Source organism: Schistocerca cancellata, chromosome 8 (genome assembly GCF_023864275.1).
Source record: "Schistocerca cancellata isolate TAMUIC-IGC-003103 chromosome 8, iqSchCanc2.1, whole genome shotgun sequence".
NCBI lineage: Eukaryota > Metazoa > Arthropoda > Insecta > Orthoptera > Acrididae > Schistocerca > Schistocerca cancellata.
In genome coordinates this window covers 103,006,478-103,028,570 of record NC_064633.1, presented here as the reverse complement: position 1 = coordinate 103,028,570, position 22,093 = coordinate 103,006,478, and the positions used below count along the sequence as shown (strand labels likewise).

General features: G+C 39.3%; 2 protein-coding genes across 4 annotated transcripts in view; one reads left to right on the top strand and one right to left on the bottom strand.

The window, feature by feature from the left end:
* The window catches only part of LOC126094849 (uncharacterized), a 154,032-nt gene extending 147,634 nt beyond the window's left edge, over window positions 1-6,398 (top strand). Inside the window, exons 1-2 of one of the 2 annotated variants that reach the window (XM_049909457.1) lie at window positions 4,329-4,590; window positions 6,158-6,398. In XM_049909457.1, coding sequence (XP_049765414.1) covers window positions 4,377-4,590; window positions 6,158-6,282 — 339 coding nt within the window. In that variant the 5' untranslated portion in view covers window positions 4,329-4,376 and the 3' untranslated portion in view covers window positions 6,283-6,398. Of the gene's footprint in view, window positions 1-4,328; window positions 4,591-6,157 lie in introns of those variants that run through there. The other variant, XM_049909460.1, reaches the window with a different exon arrangement.
* The window catches only part of LOC126094852 (uncharacterized), a 207,027-nt gene that overhangs the window by 173,042 nt on the left and 11,892 nt on the right, over window positions 1-22,093 (bottom strand). The gene's annotated exons all lie outside the window — the stretch shown is intronic.

Genomic DNA, 22,093 nt, shown 5'->3' with positions numbered 1-22,093 from the left:
GAGTTAATTCAAAAATACATAAGATTACGCTTCCCTATAAGCAATTTTCAATTACATTGATTGCACTTGTCACTTTGTAAGTCAAGAATCGAATCAGATTACTACTGAAAACTACAGATTGACAAATAGTCACATATTAAAAACTGGAACAGAACTGATTCAGGTCACCTTAGAGGTTACAACTCCAGCAGCTCAATTCTTTACCGTTAGAGCTTAGCAATCCATATGCAAATGTACCAGTTGAAGAAATAATTAACATCATCAAAAATAATCGACCGACATACAAGAAAATGAATAACTAGCAAATTGCATTGGTATGTGATCAATTCAGTCAATTTTGTCTCAAAAGTATTTTGTATTCAGTTTGACCTTCGGCAGATAGCGAAATGGCTTAGGAATTAGTAATCACCTAGCAGGGACACTAGCAAACATTATCATGGATGATTCAGAAAATTAATTTTTACACTAACAACTATAAACGCTACCTTGATGACATGCTCATACTTTTCAGTTGCAGTACAACATAGATTGAACACCTACACAGTAACTTAAATGAGCTACTTCCTAATATTAACTGTGTTATGTAGGTAGAAGAAAATAATTCTATAAGCTATCTTCTTTTTGAAGATATCCAAACTTAATGAATGACATACTTACAACATATTTAGGAAACTAACAACCACAGAAGCAATCATACATGTGTCTTCATTTCATCCCATATTCTTTTAGTGTGCACTTTTCATGCCATGATGACACGTTCAGTTGATTACCCGTATCTGTAGAAAGTATAGTGAGAATAGCATTTTACGTCACGTAGTTGTGGACAATGGGTCTGACCTTATGGCAGGAGAAAAGGTTTACAAAACATAGCTTTGGTTAAAAGAGAAGTGCAGACAGCAAGTGATAAGGCTACAGAAAATAAGAAATGAAGGAAACACTAGGTCTGTATTGATGCCATATTTAGGCAAAGATCCCTGATACGATAAAACAGGTTTCTGTGTTGGTACTGCTAAAGTGGTTTTTCAAATAAATAATGGGGTAAGGGAAATTGTTAAAGCACAAGATAGAGAAAGAAGACGTATATGATAAATCAGAGGTGCCTAAATTCATCTGTTGTCTATATGATGAAGAATACGCAGACAAACAAGAAGGAAGCTTACGATAAGATTCAAAGAACGCTGTAATCCCAGTCATAAAGCTGCTTTGAATGACTACTTTAAAACACATGAACTTACAATAGGGCACACTGAAGAAAACATGAGATACCTTGTATAAACTGAAAAAAGGTGTTGTTATAGAAGTAGAGATGTATATTAATCAGAAGACTCCCTATAAAGAAGTGAAAGACCTTAAGAACACAAAGTCCTTTGGTAACCTTTCTAATGTATTTGCCATTATGCACAAGTAATTCCACATATTGCGTATGGTCAAGTTAGGAATTGTAACAACTGTTCATTTCGGCCTGTGAGAAGCTGTATGTTTCCATGTATTCTGCACGGCAGCCTAATAAAGAGAAATGGCAGATGGATCCAATCGTTTAACCATTGCCACCGCCATAAATGTGTAACTTTAAGTGGTCTTCAGGGTCAGTGCATCCACCACGATCGCTGGTTCCTTCGACTCGAGACTGGCATATGATGGGAGATCATACACTGGGCTGTTAGAATGCGCTCTTACCAAGGTGCGATGATTACATGAGGGAATGTCTCCTTCAGTTAAAGGGGTGGTGGTTGGAAGTTTTCTGTGGGAATGGAAAGAATCTGGTCTCAGTGGTTGTTATGGAAATTGACCTGCTAGAAAATTATCTTCTTTTTATGCTCCATTACCCTACAAAATAAGCAAAAAGTTTCACTTTTGCTGGTGCTCTGCAGAAATCTTGAAATTTCATTGGAGAGGTGGTCGCAATAGCGGCAAAACATATCTAGAGATTGTACAGCGCTCGCAATCATTACTGTCGTTGCTGGATGACTTGGAGCTTCTCCTAAACCTGAGAGAGAAGTTAGAACTGCAGTTTTAGACACTCTGCCTCATGCTCCATGAACGACGGTCTTGCTGTCATCCTCACGGGCGGCACATGATAAAAGGGACCAGTACACTACAGATCTCCGCCCACAGCCGGCGCGCACGGAATCGAGTGATGGGCGTTTATCTGCTAAGATTCGGGTTGCAATGCTTTCTCGTGGAGCAGTTTGCGGGGCGTGGTATGTGTTAACTTTGTAGAGTAAGTTGTAACGGTAATTGACTACTGCAGTTAGTTTTTCGAATTGCAGGATACCTTTTGCATCTGTAAATAATGTTTGATTTCCGAGTTCACTTTTCGTTAGAACTTTCCGGTATTCTATCTTGTTGAAAGTTTTCTCACTTGAATGCTCGTTAATGGATATAAACAGCTACTTTTATAAGCCGGTATTTTCATTTAACAGAAAGTCACCACCTTTAACTAAACTGTGCTGCTGTGAAGTGGTTGACCAATGTATTTCATACACAAGTATTTACATTTAAAGATGAGGTTACCCCTGTTAAATTCAGAAGTTAATAAGTAGTTATCCTTCACGCAACTTGTTTACTGTCTTTTATAAGGAAACTTGCATGATTGCATAGAGAGCTTCATTTCATTTTCTGATCACAGATACTTTAATTTTGCATTCTCGGCATATGCACACTGCAGCCAGAACCACCCCACCTCACACTTCCTAAACGTGAAGTTGATTTATAAGCAGCCAAGAAAGATTCAGGCTACATGGAATGGCATTTATAGCATATTACTCAATGACAAACTAGGTCTGATTGTTAATATCGACTTGCATCACACACTGCCTGTAACTGCCGAGCTATGCAATACATTGCAGTAGTAAATTAGTAAACTAATAAAGTAGAAGGATAAGACGGAAAAGATTAAAATCTTATTTTATTTTATGAGGAAAATCAGGAATTCTAGATGTAGACTCGGAATATACGAATTGTCCTTTCACCTAAATGTCTAAGATGAGCAATCAGGTGTTTTTAGAATGAGCATGCGAGCCTCATGTGTCACGTTCTAAATAAGCGTCAAGACGAGTATATAAAAGAGATGAAAGACTAGCCGAATATGCGTAGCGACAAGTCTCACTGCCATTTGTGGCGGTTAGATTGCCAGCAACGTGTCGATAGACACCCTACTGAAAGCTCATAAGAAGCACTTCTGCTGTTATACCCTTGATAACTGGGTTGCCAATTGCAATATGCTAATCAAACACTGCAGTTAATGGCACAGATGTCTTTAGGAACGAACAAATTTTCAAATGGCATAACTGACCTTCTGCTCTGTCACCCACAGAGCATGTCTGGGAAGACGAAAGCTTCGAGACCGACACAGCAAGGATTTCATTCAAGAGATCCGTGAAAAATGCGTTTGGTATCTGGTTGCTTCCGAGCCACAACGTATAAAATTAAGTCTCAGTGTCTGTAGGGATCACACGTCTTAGTGATGTTGATAATGAGTATTAGTTCAGGATGGAAACAATGTATAATAATTAATACCCAATATGTGATGAACAACGCCTCAAAGTCAGATAAACATCGGAGTGGAGACACGTGATGTATCCCATCCTATTTGGGTCAGTCCATATACAAATAGCGTGATTAATAAAGAAAGAAAAATGGAAGACTATGACGGAAGTGATAACCGGCTAATGCTTCTCACTGTTGCTATTTTTGTGTGCATGGGAGAAACGATGAAAGAAATCAAAGAAAATCACTAATGTGGAAGGTAGCTGCTTGGCACCAATCGTCGATATTGAGGTTCACAGTCTACCTACCTGTAATAATCTACAGTAAGGAGAATTTAGAGAAACTCTTAACAAGTGGATAGGTTTCATAAGTCAAATTTATGCTTCATGTTAAACAAATCCAAAGCTTATTGTTAATTATTGGTAAAATAAAGTAACGATTTGCAACATAAGGTAACAGAGTATGATGGGTAAACGTTGTACACTTTTAACTAAATCTGGACAATTGTTACGTAAGGCAACGAGAACAATGAACAGATTAATAGTAGATGAAAGTCTTATTCGTTTTTAAATTAGTCGTTATTCTAAGTCAGTGCTGTTATATGCACTTGACGATACGAAGAAGACAATTTCATAATTCAAGTTACTTACAATTGCTTACAATCACCTTAACAATCAAGGTTGCATACCAAGTCCCCCAAGATATTTGTGGCAGTGAGTTATGACGACGATATGTCCAATCGCGCTTTTGAAGTACGCACTAAGTAGCTGTCCTTGCGTGCCACAATTTGGGAGATAAGAGTCCGACACGCCGTATAAGAGGAGGTCGGTGTGCTCACTAGTGTCACTTGTATTGAGGCATCCAGCGTAGTAGAAGCCACTGCAGCCATGAAGGCATCCCTTGTCCTGCTGATCGCTGGAGTGTTACTCGTGGCGTACTGCACGCCGTTCGCTGTTGCAGACGATGAAGATGAAGCGGTGGATGAAGCAGCCGAGAACACAGACGCTGATGACGACGACGCCGACGGCTCAGCACACGACGACGCTGACGACAGCGGTGATGAGGAGGGTCTAAGTGGAGAGAGCAGGCGGGCAGCCAAAGGTAAACAGCAGCTGAGGCGTGCAGGCAATGCAAGGGGCTAATTGCCGTAGCATTCACGGCATCAGGTTATGACGTAGACTGCGATTCTGAGTGTACTTTCTTGTAGGTTTAATTCCCTAGTTGATAATAGACATTTTTCTGAAACTTCAAACGCTTAAGACATTCGTCTCTAGACGAGACAGGTGGTTCGAGGATATTTGTTTGTAGTATTATACCATTAGTGCATACATTAAATATGCATGATGTGTTTTGAGCAGCACACACTATTCATTTCTGAGCTAATCATTTATTTGTCTGTCATTTAACCTTTGTTTGAAATCAGAATGAAAATTACTGCAGTTACACTTTCTGGTAGAACAATATGTCTATGCCTACACACAAGTTTAGAAAAAAAGTTGAAAGTTGGCTGAAATATGGTTAAACGTTAATCATATGTTTCGAAGATTCTTAGTGACCGTCAGTGAGATTTCATGATGTCTTCTTGTCACAGTTTTTTAAGCGCTTTGACATGTTTCAGGAGTGATATTTAGAGCAAGTTACAAAAACTGAGTTTTAGCATCAAAATGCCATAACTCTTGCAGCTTAAGATGTGTGCATACTACCGACCTCTACCAGGAGGTATGTTTAGCAGTGATGGAATTGAAGTTATCACAGGTACATAGCTTATACCTGTCTGAGTTTCATCGCGATTATAAAGAAACAGGGTGATTCATATTACCGTTTAGGAAACCAAAAGTGACGGAGATTACTCTGAGATAAGTAATTTGACATGAGACACATATGGTCGCAAATTTCAGGTAATTCCCCAACCAAGTGGATGAGAAATGTAGCACACGTGATGGTACCAAGGGATACATACCTTAATGCAAGTGCAGTAGCTAGATCAGTCTATCCTACCCACACTGTAGTGCCACTTCTACACTTTGCTCGACAAGGTTATTCTGCGTTTATTCCTGAATTATTCAGTGTGATACTGTAGTGCTCATGGTAGTGGCACTACAAGACTATGGTGAACCTATCTACCATTAGGAAAACGTAGTAAGCTAGCAGAGCAGTGTTTAGTACTGACCACTACCACTGCACCTGTGGGGAGGTACATAAACTGGTCATGTAACATGTGCAAAATTCGTCAGCCACATTTAGGACATTTGCTGACGTTTTTGATTCCATGTATGTTGTATTAAATTTCTTGTCTCAGAGTCTTATACTCCGCTTTGAGAGTTTTTAAACATTAATGAAAATCACCCTGTATATATCAGATCACTATGGTATAAAATATCCACCTAAAGCTACACTGTGTATAGCTGGATATGCTAGAAACAAAAGTTATAGTATAGAGCAGTGCTCGTGATATTTAAAGCAGCAATTACTCCAAAGGAAACCTGTCAGAAATACAAGTTGTGTGTGATCCAATTCTTCAGTGTGTTATATAATTACAAAATTTAAGGTTAGTATCTGTGTCAACTGTAGATGGAAGTTTTTGTTAAGCCTACTAACATTTTCTAATGAGACAGGAGAGTACGCAGGTGTCAGAGGAACATCATATATTTTGTTTATTGTTGAGCAGGTGCTCACGCCCGGGCTGGCCACATGAAACATGCACGTGCAGGCAGCCGACACATTGCGTCCAGAGCTGGAAGCAGACCCCATGCCAGGTCAGGCGCCGCCCGCAGAGCTGCACACAGCAAGTAGTCGCTGTTGCTGAGGGAGCACCACACTGCAGAGGCGCAGTCTGGAGCTGCTACCACTGTCCTGTACCCTGCACTCATGTGGAGAAAATAAAGCACCACTGTACTTTGTGGCAAACATATGTGTCTATTACTCGATGTACTATAAATTTAAGATTAAGTGCACGCATAGGTAATAACTAAATATGGAAAAAAGTTGCATAAGTTCCAAACTCTTATAAGTGTACCAGTTTTCGGGTGTAAACGAGATATGGGGCCAGATATTATACTACCTGTATCATAATATTATCTGTGTATGTTGCACAGTGATGTGAATGGCACTTTGGATTTCTTCTTATGGAGTCATAATCTACAGTATAGAGCGCTGACCTGAAAATGTGGCCTTTGTCTAGACAAACGTTACTCAAGGAGTAACTTATAACGCTATTTGAGAAAGTTTTTAAAAAATATGCTGTACAAAAAAATCAAATTTTGCAATTGGAACAAGGGGAGACATGAATGAATACTGGAAAGTATTTAGGGCCAGAGCTACTTCTCAAAGTTTTATAGCTTTGTTCAAGGAAAGTATACTACATATGACATGGATGTAGACCAAGACCAATGAGGATATGAGTCTCAATCTGATAGTCAAGAGACGTGTGCGAAAGAACATAAAGTATAATCATTATGTCAGATATAATCTCGAAAACAAGTTGTCTCAGAATCTCAGCAACACTACTTACTTTCTGAGATGTATGCAAAGATTTCAACGATCTTCTGCTGACTGCTGTTTGGGACAGCGTCTGCTGATTGCACTTTTACTACACATGAACTAATAGTCCTGTTGAAGTCAGAGTTAACAGTAAACTTAGTGTACGAATTAAACGCAGACTCTAGACTGAATGATAAATTGACTTGGGAAGGAAGATAAATGATACACCTTTTAACCAAGTACCTATCACTAATACTCAATTCAAAAGCAATAACAAGTGAAGGATTACGCAATCTGCCTGGTGACCATGTGGGAGAAAATGCCACAATATGTGAGAAACTGTACAAAGAAAAATTCTTAACATAGCGGGAGATAAGAACGCCTTTGAATAAGCGGTAATGTGATATAGCCATCACCTCTGACTGTACTGGTAAATGAAGGAGAATCAAATACTATACCTCAGACGCGGCTCATAGCATGTCTCTTTGAACAAAGCAAGTTAAGTATGAATACAAATGAAGGCCTACTTAACACCCTGAAAGATTGCATGCGGAGTATTGTACCAAGCTGCGAAAGGCTTGCTGGAACTTCACCATAATGCAGATCGGTTCTCACCGGTGGTTATCCTAGTTACTGCTCGCACTGAAGTTGACCCTACACCTGTGGTAGATTGGGAGGTCGCCCCGGGGCGAAGCAGGCGGCGAAAGACTTCCCAAGCGGCAGCACGTAAGGGGTCACCCGGTTTGTCTGACAAACAAGTTCCTGGTGATCTCTGTGGCTGACATTTTCAGTGAGCCAGATGCTGTCGTCTGTACTGTTTTAGAGGAAGCCACTCAGCCTGCAAGTTCTGGGCAATTGCAGAGGGTGGGATTATTGGTAGTTATGAGCTCCAATGTTACGCGTGTTATGGGGCCACTTATGGGCTTGGCTGACAAGATGGGCAAGAAAACCAATGTGCACTCCGTGTGCATACCGGGTGAAGTCATTCCAGATGTGGAAAGGACTCTCCTGTATGCCATGAAGTGCACAGGGTGCAGCCAACTGCAGATTGTTGCTCACGTTGATACCAATGATGTGTGTCACTTTGGATCAGAAGAGATTCTCTCTAGTTTCAAGCGACTAACAGAAATGGCAAAGGCTGCCAGTCTTCCTGGCAAGATGAAAGTACTGCGGACCATTTGCCGTGTAGTCGATAGGACCGATTGCGGACCTCTGGTACAGAGCCGAGTGAAGGGTCTGAATCAGAGGCTCAGACGGTTCTGCGACCGTGTGGGCTGCAGATTCATTAACGTGTGCCAAAGGGTGGTTGGGTTTCGTGTTCCGCTGAATAGGTCAGGTGTCCACTACACGCAGGAGGCGACTACACGGGTAGCGGGGCTGTGTGGCGTGGACAGGTCAGTGTCTCGGGAAAACACAAGTAGAGCTTCAGTCACAAAGGGTGCAGGCTGAACATAGGAAGAACGTAGATACAGGAACCATTGGTATATCGTTTGTTAATTGTCGTAGCTGTGTTTTTGAGTGTACCAGAGCTCTAAGCACTAATAGAAAGCACTGATGCTCAAATTGTTATAGACACTGAAAGCTTGCTAAAGCCGGACATAAGCTCAGCCGAAATTTTTGCGAAGAACCTAACGGTGTTCCGAGAGGGCAGGCTAAACACAGTTGGCGGTGACGTGTTTGTTGCTGTCAGAAGTAGTTTTTCTTGTCGCCAAACTGAAGTAGAAACTTCCTGTGATTTGGTATGGGCAGAGGTCACTGTTGGCAACCGGAATAAAATAATAAATTGATCGTTTTAACGACCTCCCAATTCAGATGATACAGTTGCTGAATGGTTCAAAGAAAACTTGAGTTTGATATTAAACACATACCCGACCTATACGATAATAGTTGGTGGTGACTTAAATTTACCCTCAATATTTTGGCGTAAATACATGTTTAATTCCGGAGGTGCGCATAAAATATCATCCGAAATTGTGCCTAACGGATTCTCTGAAAATTGTTTTGAGCAGTTAGATCATGAGCCCACGCGAAGAGTAAAGGGTAGTGGAAACACACTTGACCTCTTAGCAACAAAGAATCCTGAGTTAACAACGAACATCAAACCCGATTCAGGGATTAGTGAACACAGGTGTCGTAGCGAGATTGAACACTGCAATCCCCAAATTCTAGAAAAATAAGCGAAATAATATATATTCACTTGAAGCCTTACTAAGAGGCAATCTCCACTCATTTCAAATTAATAATATAAGTGTAGACCAGATGTGGCTGAGATTCAAAGAGATAGTATCGGCAGCAATTGAGAGATTTATGCCAAATAAATTAACAAACGACTGAGCTGATCCTCCTTGGTACACAAAACGGGTTAGAACACTGTTGCAGAAACAACGAAACAAGCATGCCAAATTGAAACAGTCCAAAATTCCCCAAGATTGGTGATCTTTAACGGAAGCTCGAAATTTAGCTTTGACTTCAATGCGAGATGCCTATAACAGTTTCCACAACGAAACTTTGTCTCGAAACCTGGCAGAAAATCCAAAGAGATTCTGGTCATATGTGAAGTATGTAAGCGGCAAGAAACACTCAATGCCTTCTCTGCCCAATAGCAATGGAGATACTATAGAAGACAGTGCTGCCAAAGCAGAGTTACTAAGCACAGCCTTCCGAAATGCCTTCACAAAAGAAGACAAAGTAAACATTCCAGAACTCGAATCGAGAACAGCTGCCTAATTGAGTAACGTAGAAGTTAATACCTTCGGAGTAGTGAAGCAACTTAAATCAGTTAATAAAAGCAAGTCTTCTGGTCCAGACTGTATACCAATTACTTTCCTTTCGGAGTATGCTCATGCAGTAGCCCCATACTTAACAATCATATACAACCGTTTGCTCTCCGAAATATCTGTACCCAAAGACTGAAAAGTTGCACAGGTCACTCTATTATTCGACAAAGGTAGTAGGAGTAACCCACTAAATTACAGGCCCATATCGTTAACGTCGATATGCATCGGGATTGTAGAACATATATTGCGTTCGAACATTATGAATTACCTCGGAGAAAACGGGCTATTGAGACATTCAACATGGGTTTAGAAGGCATCGTTCCTGTGAAACACAACTAGCTCTTTATTCACATGAAGTGTGTAGTGCTATTGACAAGGTATTTCAGATCGATTCCGTATTTCTGGATTTCCGGAAGGGTTTTGACACTGTACCACACAAGCGGCTTGTAGTGAAATTGCGTGCATATGGAATATCGTCTCAGTTATGTGACTGGATTTGTGATTTCCTGTCAGAGAGGTCACAGTTCGTAGTAACTGACGGAAAGTCATCGAATAAAACAGAAGTGATTTCTGGCGTTCCCCAAGGTAGTTATCTGTATAAACGATTTTTCAGACAATGCGAGCAGCCGTCTTCGGTTGTTTGCAGATGACGCTGTCGTTTATCGACTAATAATATCATCAGAAGATCAAAATAAACTGCAAAACGATTTAGAAATAATATCCGAATGTTGCGAAAAGTGGCAATTGAAACTAAATAACGAAAAGTGTGAGGTCATCCACATGAGTGCTAAAAGGATTTCGTTAAACTTCGGTTACTCGATCAATCAGTCTCATCTACAAGCCGTAAATTCAACTAAATACCTAGGTATTACATTTACGAACAACTTAAATTAGAAGGAACACATACAGAATGTTGTGGGGAAGGTTAACCAAAGACTGCGTTTTATTGGCAGGACACTTAGAAAATGTAATAGATCTACTAAGGAGACTGCCTACACTATGCTTGTCTGTTCTCTTTTAGAATACTGCTGCGCGGTGTGGGATCCTTACCAGGTAGGACTGACGGAGTAAATCGTAAAAGCTGAAACAAAGGCAGCACGTTTTGTATTATCGCGAAGTATGGGAGAGAGTATCACAGAAATGATACAGAATTTGGGCTGCAAATCATTAAAAGAAAGACGTCTTTCGTTGTGACGGAATATTATCACGAAATTCCAATCACCAACCTTCTTCTCCGAATGCGAAAATATTTTGTTGACTCCGAAGTTCATAGGGAGGAACGATCAACATAATAAAATAAGGGAAATCAGAGCTCGTACAGAAAGATATATGTGTACATTCTTTCCACGCGCTATACGAGATTGGAATAATAGAGAATTGTGAAGGTGCCAGATGAACCCCATGCCACGCACTTGAATGTGATTTGCAGAGGATCCGTGTAGCTGTAGATGTAGTTTGTAGTGTGAGAATAGCCATCAGAATGTAATGTCAATTCAGTTACCTAGAATCCATGAGCAATTTGCGACACTAGTCGTCCAGAACAGAACATGTGGAACTCACGAGATGAGAAGATAGCAAAACTAAGGACAACACTTTGTCCACTATAAAACAAAGCCCATAAACACGTGACACAGTACATGCTGTTTTGTGACTGGTCCATACTCAGCGTCTGCAAAGTATAAGTTTGTGGACATGCTATCACTCGAATAGTCAAAGACAGGAATGCATTAGGCAATCGATAGTTCTGGTAGGAAAAGCTTTTGAACAGACTTGCGAGCATGAATTCATGTAAGAATCGATAAATTGATCATTGAAATTTTAAGGAAAAGCTATCATCAAACACCCCTTAGATTTACAGCAAATCTCGAATGCTATTTTGCAGGGTGGTCAGCATTCCAGAAATGATAACTTAACCTCCAGCATGCACCTAAAACAAACACAATAATTATTGAGTAATTACACTAATATATAATGGACTGATACTCTAATAGCTATGTATATGTTTATGGGTCCATATCATCACAACATCATTATTTTAAATAACTGTACTCTTAGTAAATAACATTTCCTGAAATGAGTAAAAATTATATGGCATCATTACCTAATTTTAAAGAAAGCAGAACTTTTTGTGGCTCTCCTCCTGAATTTGTTACTTAAGCACTAAACAACCTAACCTATTACACTTTTAATATCAGTCTGCTGTCGAATGAGTGGATGTAAATTATGTTAATGACATTGTTTACAGTATTATTCCATGTAGAAAACGATACATGAATGGGCCTTAGAATGGGATTAAGAGGCTGTTTCTAGAATAAACTGTTTCTTTAACTCTAGTTAATCGTTGTTCACAAACAGAATCATGGAGTACAGAAGCAACTGTGTTGCACCTGCCAAGGAAATCATGATTGTGGAGACCTCAGACAGAAGAATGGCTTAGATTTCAGTCCTACATGATATCTTCTCGAGCCATGGCAATGTAGGACGTCTGCAGTGCACTAACCACCGGCGGTCACTCCTAATACTAACATTTCAATCAACATTTTGTCAGCTAGCACCTCACCCTGTCTGGAGTGTCTGCAGTATTAGTCCAGTGGAAATGCCATAGAGCATGATTGTTTGATATGCTATTTGTGTAGTGTGAGTGCCCACCATTTTGCTGGTAAAGATAGCAATTCCATTCAAAGCATGACCCATTCTCATGTGTGCCCTCACATTTTCTCATAGTGATCATCTTGTACTCATATCTCAACATGAAAATATTTGTAAAGGCTGCTAGTACACGTTAAATAAAGACACAATTAGTAGCTACATGTAACAAAGTAGAAGTAGATCATCACAGCCTTAATAAACACAAATATTTTCCTTGACGTTTGTAGTAATTGTAAGACAAACAGTGCCAAAACTCCAGGATAATGACATTCACATTAATGAATATATGCAACAATTAAAATACTGTCTCAACAAAGCAAGGAATGTATTACATCAATATTGTAAACTTACACACAATTTAATTTACGTCAATTTTTACATTATTACATATTCAGAATACCTAATATGTTATTTGCACTTTTCAGCTCAGATGCAAAAGGTATCCTGCAATTCGAAAAACTAACTGCAGTAGTCAATTACCGTTACGACTTACTCTGCAAAGTTAACATATACCACGCCCCGCAAACTGCTCCACTAGAAAGCATTGCAACCCGAATCTTAGAAGATAAACGCCCATCACTCTATTCCGTGCGCGCCGGCTGTGGGCGGAGATCTATAGTGTACTGGTCCCTTTTATGATGTGCAGCCCGTGAGGATGACAGCAAGACCGTCTTTCATGGAGCATGAGGCAGAGTGTCTAAAACTGCAGTTCTAACTTCTCTCTCAGGTTTAGGAGAAGCTCCAAGTCATCCAGCAACGACAGTAATGATTGCGAGCGCTGTACAATCTCTAGATATGTTTTGCCGCTATTGCGACCACCTCTCGAATGAAATTTCAAGATTTCTGCAGAGCACCAGCAAAAGTGAAACTTTTTGCTTATTTTGTAGGGTATTGGGGCATAAAAAGAAGATAATTGTCTAGCAGGTCAATTTCCATAACACCCACTGAGACCAGATTCTTTCCATTCCCACAGAAAACTTCCAACCACCACCCCTTTAACTGAAGGAGATATCCCTCATGTAATCATCGCACCTTGGTAAGAGCGCATTCTAACAGCCCAGTGTATTATCTCCCATCATATGCCAGCCTCGAGTCGAAGGAACCAGCGAGCGTGGTGGATGCACTGACCCTGAAGACCACTTAAAGTTACACATTTATGGCGGTGGCAATGGTTAAACGATTGGATCCATCTGCCATTTCTCTTTATTAGGCTGCCGTGCAGAATACATGGAAACATACAGCTTCTCACAGGCCGAAATGAACAGTTGTTACAATTCCTAACTTGACCATACGCAATATGTGGAATTACTTGTGCATAATGGCAAATACATTAGAAAGGTTACCAAAGGACTTTGTGTTCTTAAGGTCTTTCACTTCTTTATAGGGGGTCTTCTGATTAATATATATCTCTACTTCTATAACAACACCTTTTTTCAGTTTATACAAGGTATCTCATGTTTTCTTCAGTGTGTCCTATTGTAAGTTCATTTGTTTTAAAGTAGTCACTCAAATCAGCTTTATGACTGGGATTACAGCGTTCTTTGAATCTTATCGTAAGCTTCCTTCTTGTTTGTCTACGTATTCTTCATCATATAGACCACCGATGATTTTAGACACCTCTGATTTATCATATACGTCTTCTTTCTCTATCTTGTGCCTTAACAATTTCCCGTACTTCATTATTTATTTGAAAAACCACTTTAGCAGTACCAATACAGAAACCTGTTTTATTGTATCAGGGATCTTTGCCTAAATATGGCATCATTACAGACTTAGGGTTTCCTTTATTTCTTATTTTCTGTAGCCTTATCACTTCTTGTCTGCACTTCTCTTTTAACCAAAGCTGTGTTTTGTAAACCTTTTCTCCTGCCATAAGGTCAGACCCATTGTCCACAATTACGTGACGTAAAATGCTATTCTCACTGTCTATACTTTCTACAGATACGCGTAATCAACTGAACGTGTCATTATGGCATGAAAAGTGCACACTAAAAGGATATGGGATGAAATGAAGACACATGTATGATTGCTTCTGTGGTTGTTAGTTTCCTAAATATATTGTAAGTATGTCATTCATTAAGTTTAGATATCTTCAAAAAGAAGATAGCTTATAGAATTATTTTCTTCTACCTACATAACACAGTTAATATTAGGAAGTAGCTCATTTAAGTTACTGTGTAGGTATTGGGTTTTCGGAAAGTGTTTAGTACTGACCACTACCACTGCACCTGTGGGGAGGTACATAAACTGGTCATGTAACATGTGCAACCTACATAACACAGTTAATATTAGCAAGTAGCTCATTTAAGTTACTGTGTAGGTGTTGGGTTTTCGGAAAGTGTTTAGTACTGACCACTACCACTGCACCTGTGGGGAGGTACATAAACTGGTCATGTAACATGTGCAGAATTCGTCAGCCAAATTTAGGACATTTGCTGACGTTTTTCTGTAGCCTTATCACTTGTTCTCTGCATTTCTCTTTTAATCAAATCTGTGTTTTGTAAACCTTTTCTCCTGCCGTAAGGTCAGACCCATTGTCCACAATTACGTGACGTAAAATGCTATTCTCACTGTCTATACTTTCTACAGATACGCGTAATCAACTGAACGTGTCATCATGGCATGAAAAGTGCACACTAAAAGGATATGGGATGAAATGAAGACACATGTATGATTGCTTCTGTGGTTGTTAGTTTCCTAAATATGTTGTAAGTATGTCATTCATTAAGTTTAGATATCTTCAAAAAGAAGATAGCTTATAGAATTATTTTCTTCTACCTACATAACACAGTTAATATTAGGAAGTAGCTCATTTAAGTTACTGTGTAGGTATTGGGTTTTCGGAAAGTGTTTAGTACTGACCACTACCACTGCACCTGTGGGGAGGTACATAAACTGGTCATGTAACATGTGCAACCTACATAACACAGTTAATATTAGCAAGTAGCTCATTTAAGTTACTGTGTAGGTGTTGGGTTTTCGGAAAGTGTTTAGTACTGACCACTACCACTGCACCTGTGGGGAGGTACATAAACTGGTCATGTAACATGTGCAAAATTCGTCAGCCAAATTTAGGACATTTGCTGACGTTTTACTGTAGACTTATCACTTCTTGTCTGCACTTCTCTTTTAACCAAAGCTGTGTTTTGTAAACCTTTTCTCCTGCCATAAGGTCAGACCCATTGTCCACAATTACGTGACGTAAAATGCTATTCTCACTGTCTATACTTTCTACAGATACGCGTAATCAACTGAACGTCTCATCATGGCTGAGATTCAAAGAGATAGTATCGGCAGCAATTGAGAGATTTATGCCAAATAAATTAACAAACGACTGAGCTGATCCTCCTTGGTACACAAAACGGGTTAGAACACAGTTGCAGAAACAACGAAACAAGCATGCCAAATTGAAACAGTCCAAAAATCCCCAAGATTGGTGATCTTTTACGGAAGCTCCAAATTTAGCATGGACTTCAATGCGAGATGCCTATAACAGTAAATATCTTCGGAGTAGTGAAGCAACTTAAATCAGTTAATAAAAGCAAGTCTTCTGTTCCAGACTGTATACCAATTACTTTCCTTTCGTAGTATGTTCATGCAGGAGCCCCATACTTAACAATCATATACAACCGTTTGCTCTCCGAAATATCTGTACCCAAAGACTGAAAAGTTGCACAGGTCACTCTATTATTCGACAAAGGTAGTAGGAGTAACCCACTAAATTACAGGCCCATATCGTTAACGTCGATATGCATCGGGATTGTAGAACATATATTGCGTTCGAACATTATGAATTACCTCGGAGAAAACGGGCTATTGAGACATTCAACATGGGTTTAGAAGGCATCGTTCCTGTGAAACACAACTAGCTCTTTATTCACATGAAGTGTGTAGTGCTATTGACAAGGTATTTCAGATCGATTCCGTATTTCTGGATTTCCGGAAGGGTTTTGACACTGTACCACACAAGCGGCTTGTAGTGAAATTGCGTGCATATGGAATATCGTCTCAGTTATGTGACTGGATTTGTGATTTCCTGTCAGAGAGGTCACAGTTCGTAGTAACTGACGGAAAGTCATCGAATAAAACAGAAGTGATTTCTGGCGTTCCCCAAGGTAGTTATCTGTATAAACGATTTTTCAGACAATGCGAGCAGCCGTCTTCGGTTGTTTGCAGATGACGCTGTCGTTTATCGACTAATAATATCATCAGAAGATCAAAATAAACTGCAAAACGATTTAGAAATAATATCCGAATGTTGCGAAAAGTGGCAATTGAAACTAAATAACGAAAAGTGTGAGGTCATCCACATGAGTGCTAAAAGGATTTCGTTAAACTTCGGTTACTCGATCAATCAGTCTCATCTACAAGCCGTAAATTCAACTAAATACCTAGGTATTACATTTACGAACAACTTAAATTAGAAGGAACACATACAGAATGTTGTGGGGAAGGTTAACCAAAGACTGCGTTTTATTGGCAGGACACTTAGAAAATGTAATAGATCTACTAAGGAGACTGCCTACACTATGCTTGTCTGTTCTCTTTTAGAATACTGCTGCGCGGTGTGGGATCCTTACCAGGTAGGACTGACGGAGTAAATCGTAAAAGCTGAAACAAAGGCAGCACGTTTTGTATTATCGCGAAGTATGGGAGAGAGTATCACAGAAATGATACAGAATTTGGGCTGCAAATCATTAAAAGAAAGACGTCTTTCGTTGTGACGGAATATTATCACGAAATTCCAATCACCAACCTTCTTCTCCGAATGCGAAAATATTTTGTTGACTCCGAAGTTCATAGGGAGGAACGATCAACATAATAAAATAAGGGAAATCAGAGCTCGTACAGAAAGATATATGTCTACATTCTTTCCACGCGCTATACGAGATTGGAATAATAGAGAATTGTGAAGGTGCCAGATGAACCCCATGCCACGCACTTGAATGTGATTTGCAGAGGATCCGTGTAGCTGTAGATGTAGTTTGTAGTGTGAGAATAGCCATCAGAATGTAATGTCAATTCAGTTACCTAGAATCCATGAGCAATTTGCGACACTAGTCGTCCAGAACAGAACATGTGGAACTCACGAGATGAGAAGATAGCAAAACTAAGGACAACACTTTGTCCACTATAAAACAAAGCCCATAAACACGTGACACAGTACATGCTGTTTTGTGACTGGTCCATACTCAGCGTCTGCAAAGTATAAGTTTGTGGACATGCTATCACTCGAATAGTCAAAGACAGGAATGCATTAGGCAATCGATAGTTCTGGTAGGAAAAGCTTTTGAACAGACTTGCGAGCATGAATTCATGTAAGAATCGATAAATTGATCATTGAAATTTTAAGGAAAAGCTATCATCAAACACCCCTTAGATTTACAGCAAATCTCGAATGCTATTTTGCAGGGTGGTCAGCATTCCAGAAATGATAACTTAACCTCCAGCATGCACCTAAAACAAACACAATAATTATTGAGTAATTACACTAATATATAATGGACTGATACTCTAATAGCTATGTATATGTTTATGGGTCCATATCATCACAACATCATTATTTTAAATAACTGTACTCTTAGTAAATAACATTTCCTGAAATGAGTAAAAATTATATGGCATCATTACCTAATTTTAAAGAAAGCAGAACTTTTTGTGGCTCTCCTCCTGAATTTGTTACTTAAGCACTAAACAACCTAACCTATTACACTTTTAATATCAGTCTGCTGTCGAATGAGTGGATGTAAATTATGTTAATGACATTGTTTACAGTATTATTCCATGTAGAAAACGATACATGAATGGGCCTTAGAATGGGATTAAGAGGCTGTTTCTAGAATAAACTGTTTCTTTAACTCTAGTTAATCGTTGTTCACAAACAGAATCATGGAGTACAGAAGCAACTGTGTTGCACCTGCCAAGGAAATCATGATTGTGGAGACCTCAGACAGAAGAATGGCTTAGATTTCAGTCCTACATGATATCTTCTCGAGCCATGGCAATGTAGGACGTCTGCAGTGCACTAACCACCGGCGGTCACTCCTAATACTAACATTTCAATCAACATTTTGTCAGCTAGCACCTCACCCTGTCTGGAGTGTCTGCAGTATTAGTCCAGTGGAAATGCCATAGAGCATGATTGTTTGATATGCTATTTGTGTAGTGTGAGTGCCCACCATTTTGCTGGTAAAGATAGCAATTCCATTCAAAGCATGACCCATTCTCATGTGTGCCCTCACATTTTCTCATAGTGATCATCTTGTACTCATATCTCAACATGAAAATATTTGTAAAGGCTGCTAGTACACGTTAAATAAAGACACAATTAGTAGCTACATGTAACAAAGTAGAAGTAGATCATCACAGCCTTAATAAACACAAATATTTTCCTTGACGTTTGTAGTAATTGTAAGACAAACAGTGCCAAAACTCCAGGATAATGACATTCACATTAATGAATATATGCAACAATTAAAATACTGTCTCAACAAAGCAAGGAATGTATTACATCAATATTGTAAACTTACACACAATTTAATTTACGTCAATTTTTACATTATTACATATTCAGAATACCTAATATGTTATTTGCACTTTTCAGCTCAGATGCAAAAGGTATCCTGCAATTCGAAAAACTAACTGCAGTAGTCAATTACCGTTACGACTTACTCTGCAAAGTTAACATATACCACGCCCCGCAAACTGCTCCACTAGAAAGCATTGCAACCCGAATCTTAGAAGATAAACGCCCATCACTCTATTCCGTGCGCGCCGGCTGTGGGCGGAGATCTATAGTGTACTGGTCCCTTTTATGATGTGCAGCCCGTGAGGATGACAGCAAGACCGTCTTTCATGGAGCATGAGGCAGAGTGTCTAAAACTGCAGTTCTAACTTCTCTCTCAGGTTTAGGAGAAGCTCCAAGTCATCCAGCAACGACAGTAATGATTGCGAGCGCTGTACAATCTCTAGATATGTTTTGCCGCTATTGCGACCACCTCTCGAATGAAATTTCAAGATTTCTGCAGAGCACCAGCAAAAGTGAAACTTTTTGCTTATTTTGTAGGGTATTGGGGCATAAAAAGAAGATAATTGTCTAGCAGGTCAATTTCCATAACACCCACTGAGACCAGATTCTTTCCATTCCCACAGAAAACTTCCAACCACCACCCCTTTAACTGAAGGAGATATTCCCTCATGTAATCATCGCACCTTGGTAAGAGCGCATTCTAACAGCCCAGTGTATTATCTCCCATCATATGCCAGCCTCGAGTCGAAGGAACCAGCGAGCGTGGTGGATGCACTGACCCTGAAGACCACTTAAAGTTACACATTTATGGCGGTGGCAATGGTTAAACGATTGGATCCATCTGCCATTTCTCTTTATTAGGCTGCCGTGCAGAATACATGGAAACATACAGCTTCTCACAGGCCGAAATGAACAGTTGTTACAATTCCTAACTTGACCATACGCAATATGTGGAATTACTTGTGCATAATGGCAAATACATTAGAAAGGTTACCAAAGGACTTTGTGTTCTTAAGGTCTTTCACTTCTTTATAGGGGGTCTTCTGATTAATATATATCTCTACTTCTATAACAACACCTTTTTTCAGTTTATACAAGGTATCTCATGTTTTCTTCAGTGTGTCCTATTGTAAGTTCATTTGTTTTAAAGTAGTCACTCAAATCAGCTTTATGACTGGGATTACAGCGTTCTTTGAATCTTATCGTAAGCTTCCTTCTTGTTTGTCTACGTATTCTTCATCATATAGACCACCGATGATTTTAGACACCTCTGATTTATCATATACGTCTTCTTTCTCTATCTTGTGCCTTAACAATTTCCCGTACTTCATTATTTATTTGAAAAACCACTTTAGCAGTACCAATACAGAAACCTGTTTTATTGTATCAGGGATCTTTGCCTAAATATGGCATCATTACAGACTTAGGGTTTCCTTTATTTCTTATTTTCTGTAGCCTTATCACTTCTTGTCTGCACTTCTCTTTTAACCAAAGCTGTGTTTTGTAAACCTTTTCTCCTGCCATAAGGTCAGACCCATTGTCCACAATTACGTGACGTAAAATGCTATTCTCACTGTCTATACTTTCTACAGATACGCGTAATCAACTGAACGTGTCATTATGGCATGAAAAGTACACACTAAAAGGATATGGGATGAAATGAAGACACATGTATGATTGCTTCTGTGGTTGTTAGTTTCCTAAATATATTGTAAGTATGTCATTCATTAAGTTTAGATATCTTCAAAAAGAAGATAGCTTATAGAATTATTTTCTTCTACCTACATAACACAGTTAATATTAGGAAGTAGCTCATTTAAGTTACTGTGTAGGTATTGGGTTTTCGGAAAGTGTTTAGTACTGACCACTACCACTGCACCTGTGGGGAGGTACATAAACTGGTCATGTAACATGTGCAACCTACATAACACAGTTAATATTAGCAAGTAGCTCATTTAAGTTACTGTGTAGGTGTTGGGTTTTCGGAAAGTGTTTAGTACTGACCACTACCACTGCACCTGTGGGGAGGTACATAAACTGGTCATGTAACATGTGCAGAATTCGTCAGCCAAATTTAGGACATTTGCTGACGTTTTTCTGTAGCCTTATCACTTGTTCTCTGCATTTCTCTTTTAATCAAATCTGTGTTTTGTAAACCTTTTCTCCTGCCGTAAGGTCAGACCCATTGTCCACAATTACGTGACGTAAAATGCTATTCTCACTGTCTATACTTTCTACAGATACGCGTAATCAACTGAACGTGTCATCATGGCATGAAAAGTGCACACTAAAAGGATATGGGATGAAATGAAGACACATGTATGATTGCTTCTGTGGTTGTTAGTTTCCTAAATATGTTGTAAGTATGTCATTCATTAAGTTTAGATATCTTCAAAAAGAAGATAGCTTATAGAATTATTTTCTTCTACCTACATAACACAGTTAATATTAGGAAGTAGCTCATTTAAGTTACTGTGTAGGTATTGGGTTTTCGGAAAGTGTTTAGTACTGACCACTACCACTGCACCTGTGGGGAGGTACATAAACTGGTCATGTAACATGTGCAACCTACATAACACAGTTAATATTAGCAAGTAGCTCATTTAAGTTACTGTGTAGGTGTTGGGTTTTCGGAAAGTGTTTAGTACTGACCACTACCACTGCACCTGTGGGGAGGTACATAAACTGGTCATGTAACATGTGCAAAATTCGTCAGCCAAATTTAGGACATTTGCTGACGTTTTACTGTAGACTTATCACTTCTTGTCTGCACTTCTCTTTTAACCAAAGCTGTGTTTTGTAAACCTTTTCTCCTGCCATAAGGTCAGACCCATTGTCCACAATTACGTGACGTAAAATGCTATTCTCACTGTCTATACTTTCTACAGATACGCGTAATCAACTGAACGTCTCATCATGGCTGAGATTCAAAGAGATAGTATCGGCAGCAATTGAGAGATTTATGCCAAATAAATTAACAAACGACTGAGCTGATCCTCCTTGGTACACAAAACGGGTTAGAACACAGTTGCAGAAACAACGAAACAAGCATGCCAAATTGAAACAGTCCAAAAATCCCCAAGATTGGTGATCTTTTACGGAAGCTCGAAATTTAGCATGGACTTCAATGCGAGATGCCTATAACAGTAAATATCTTCGGAGTAGTGAA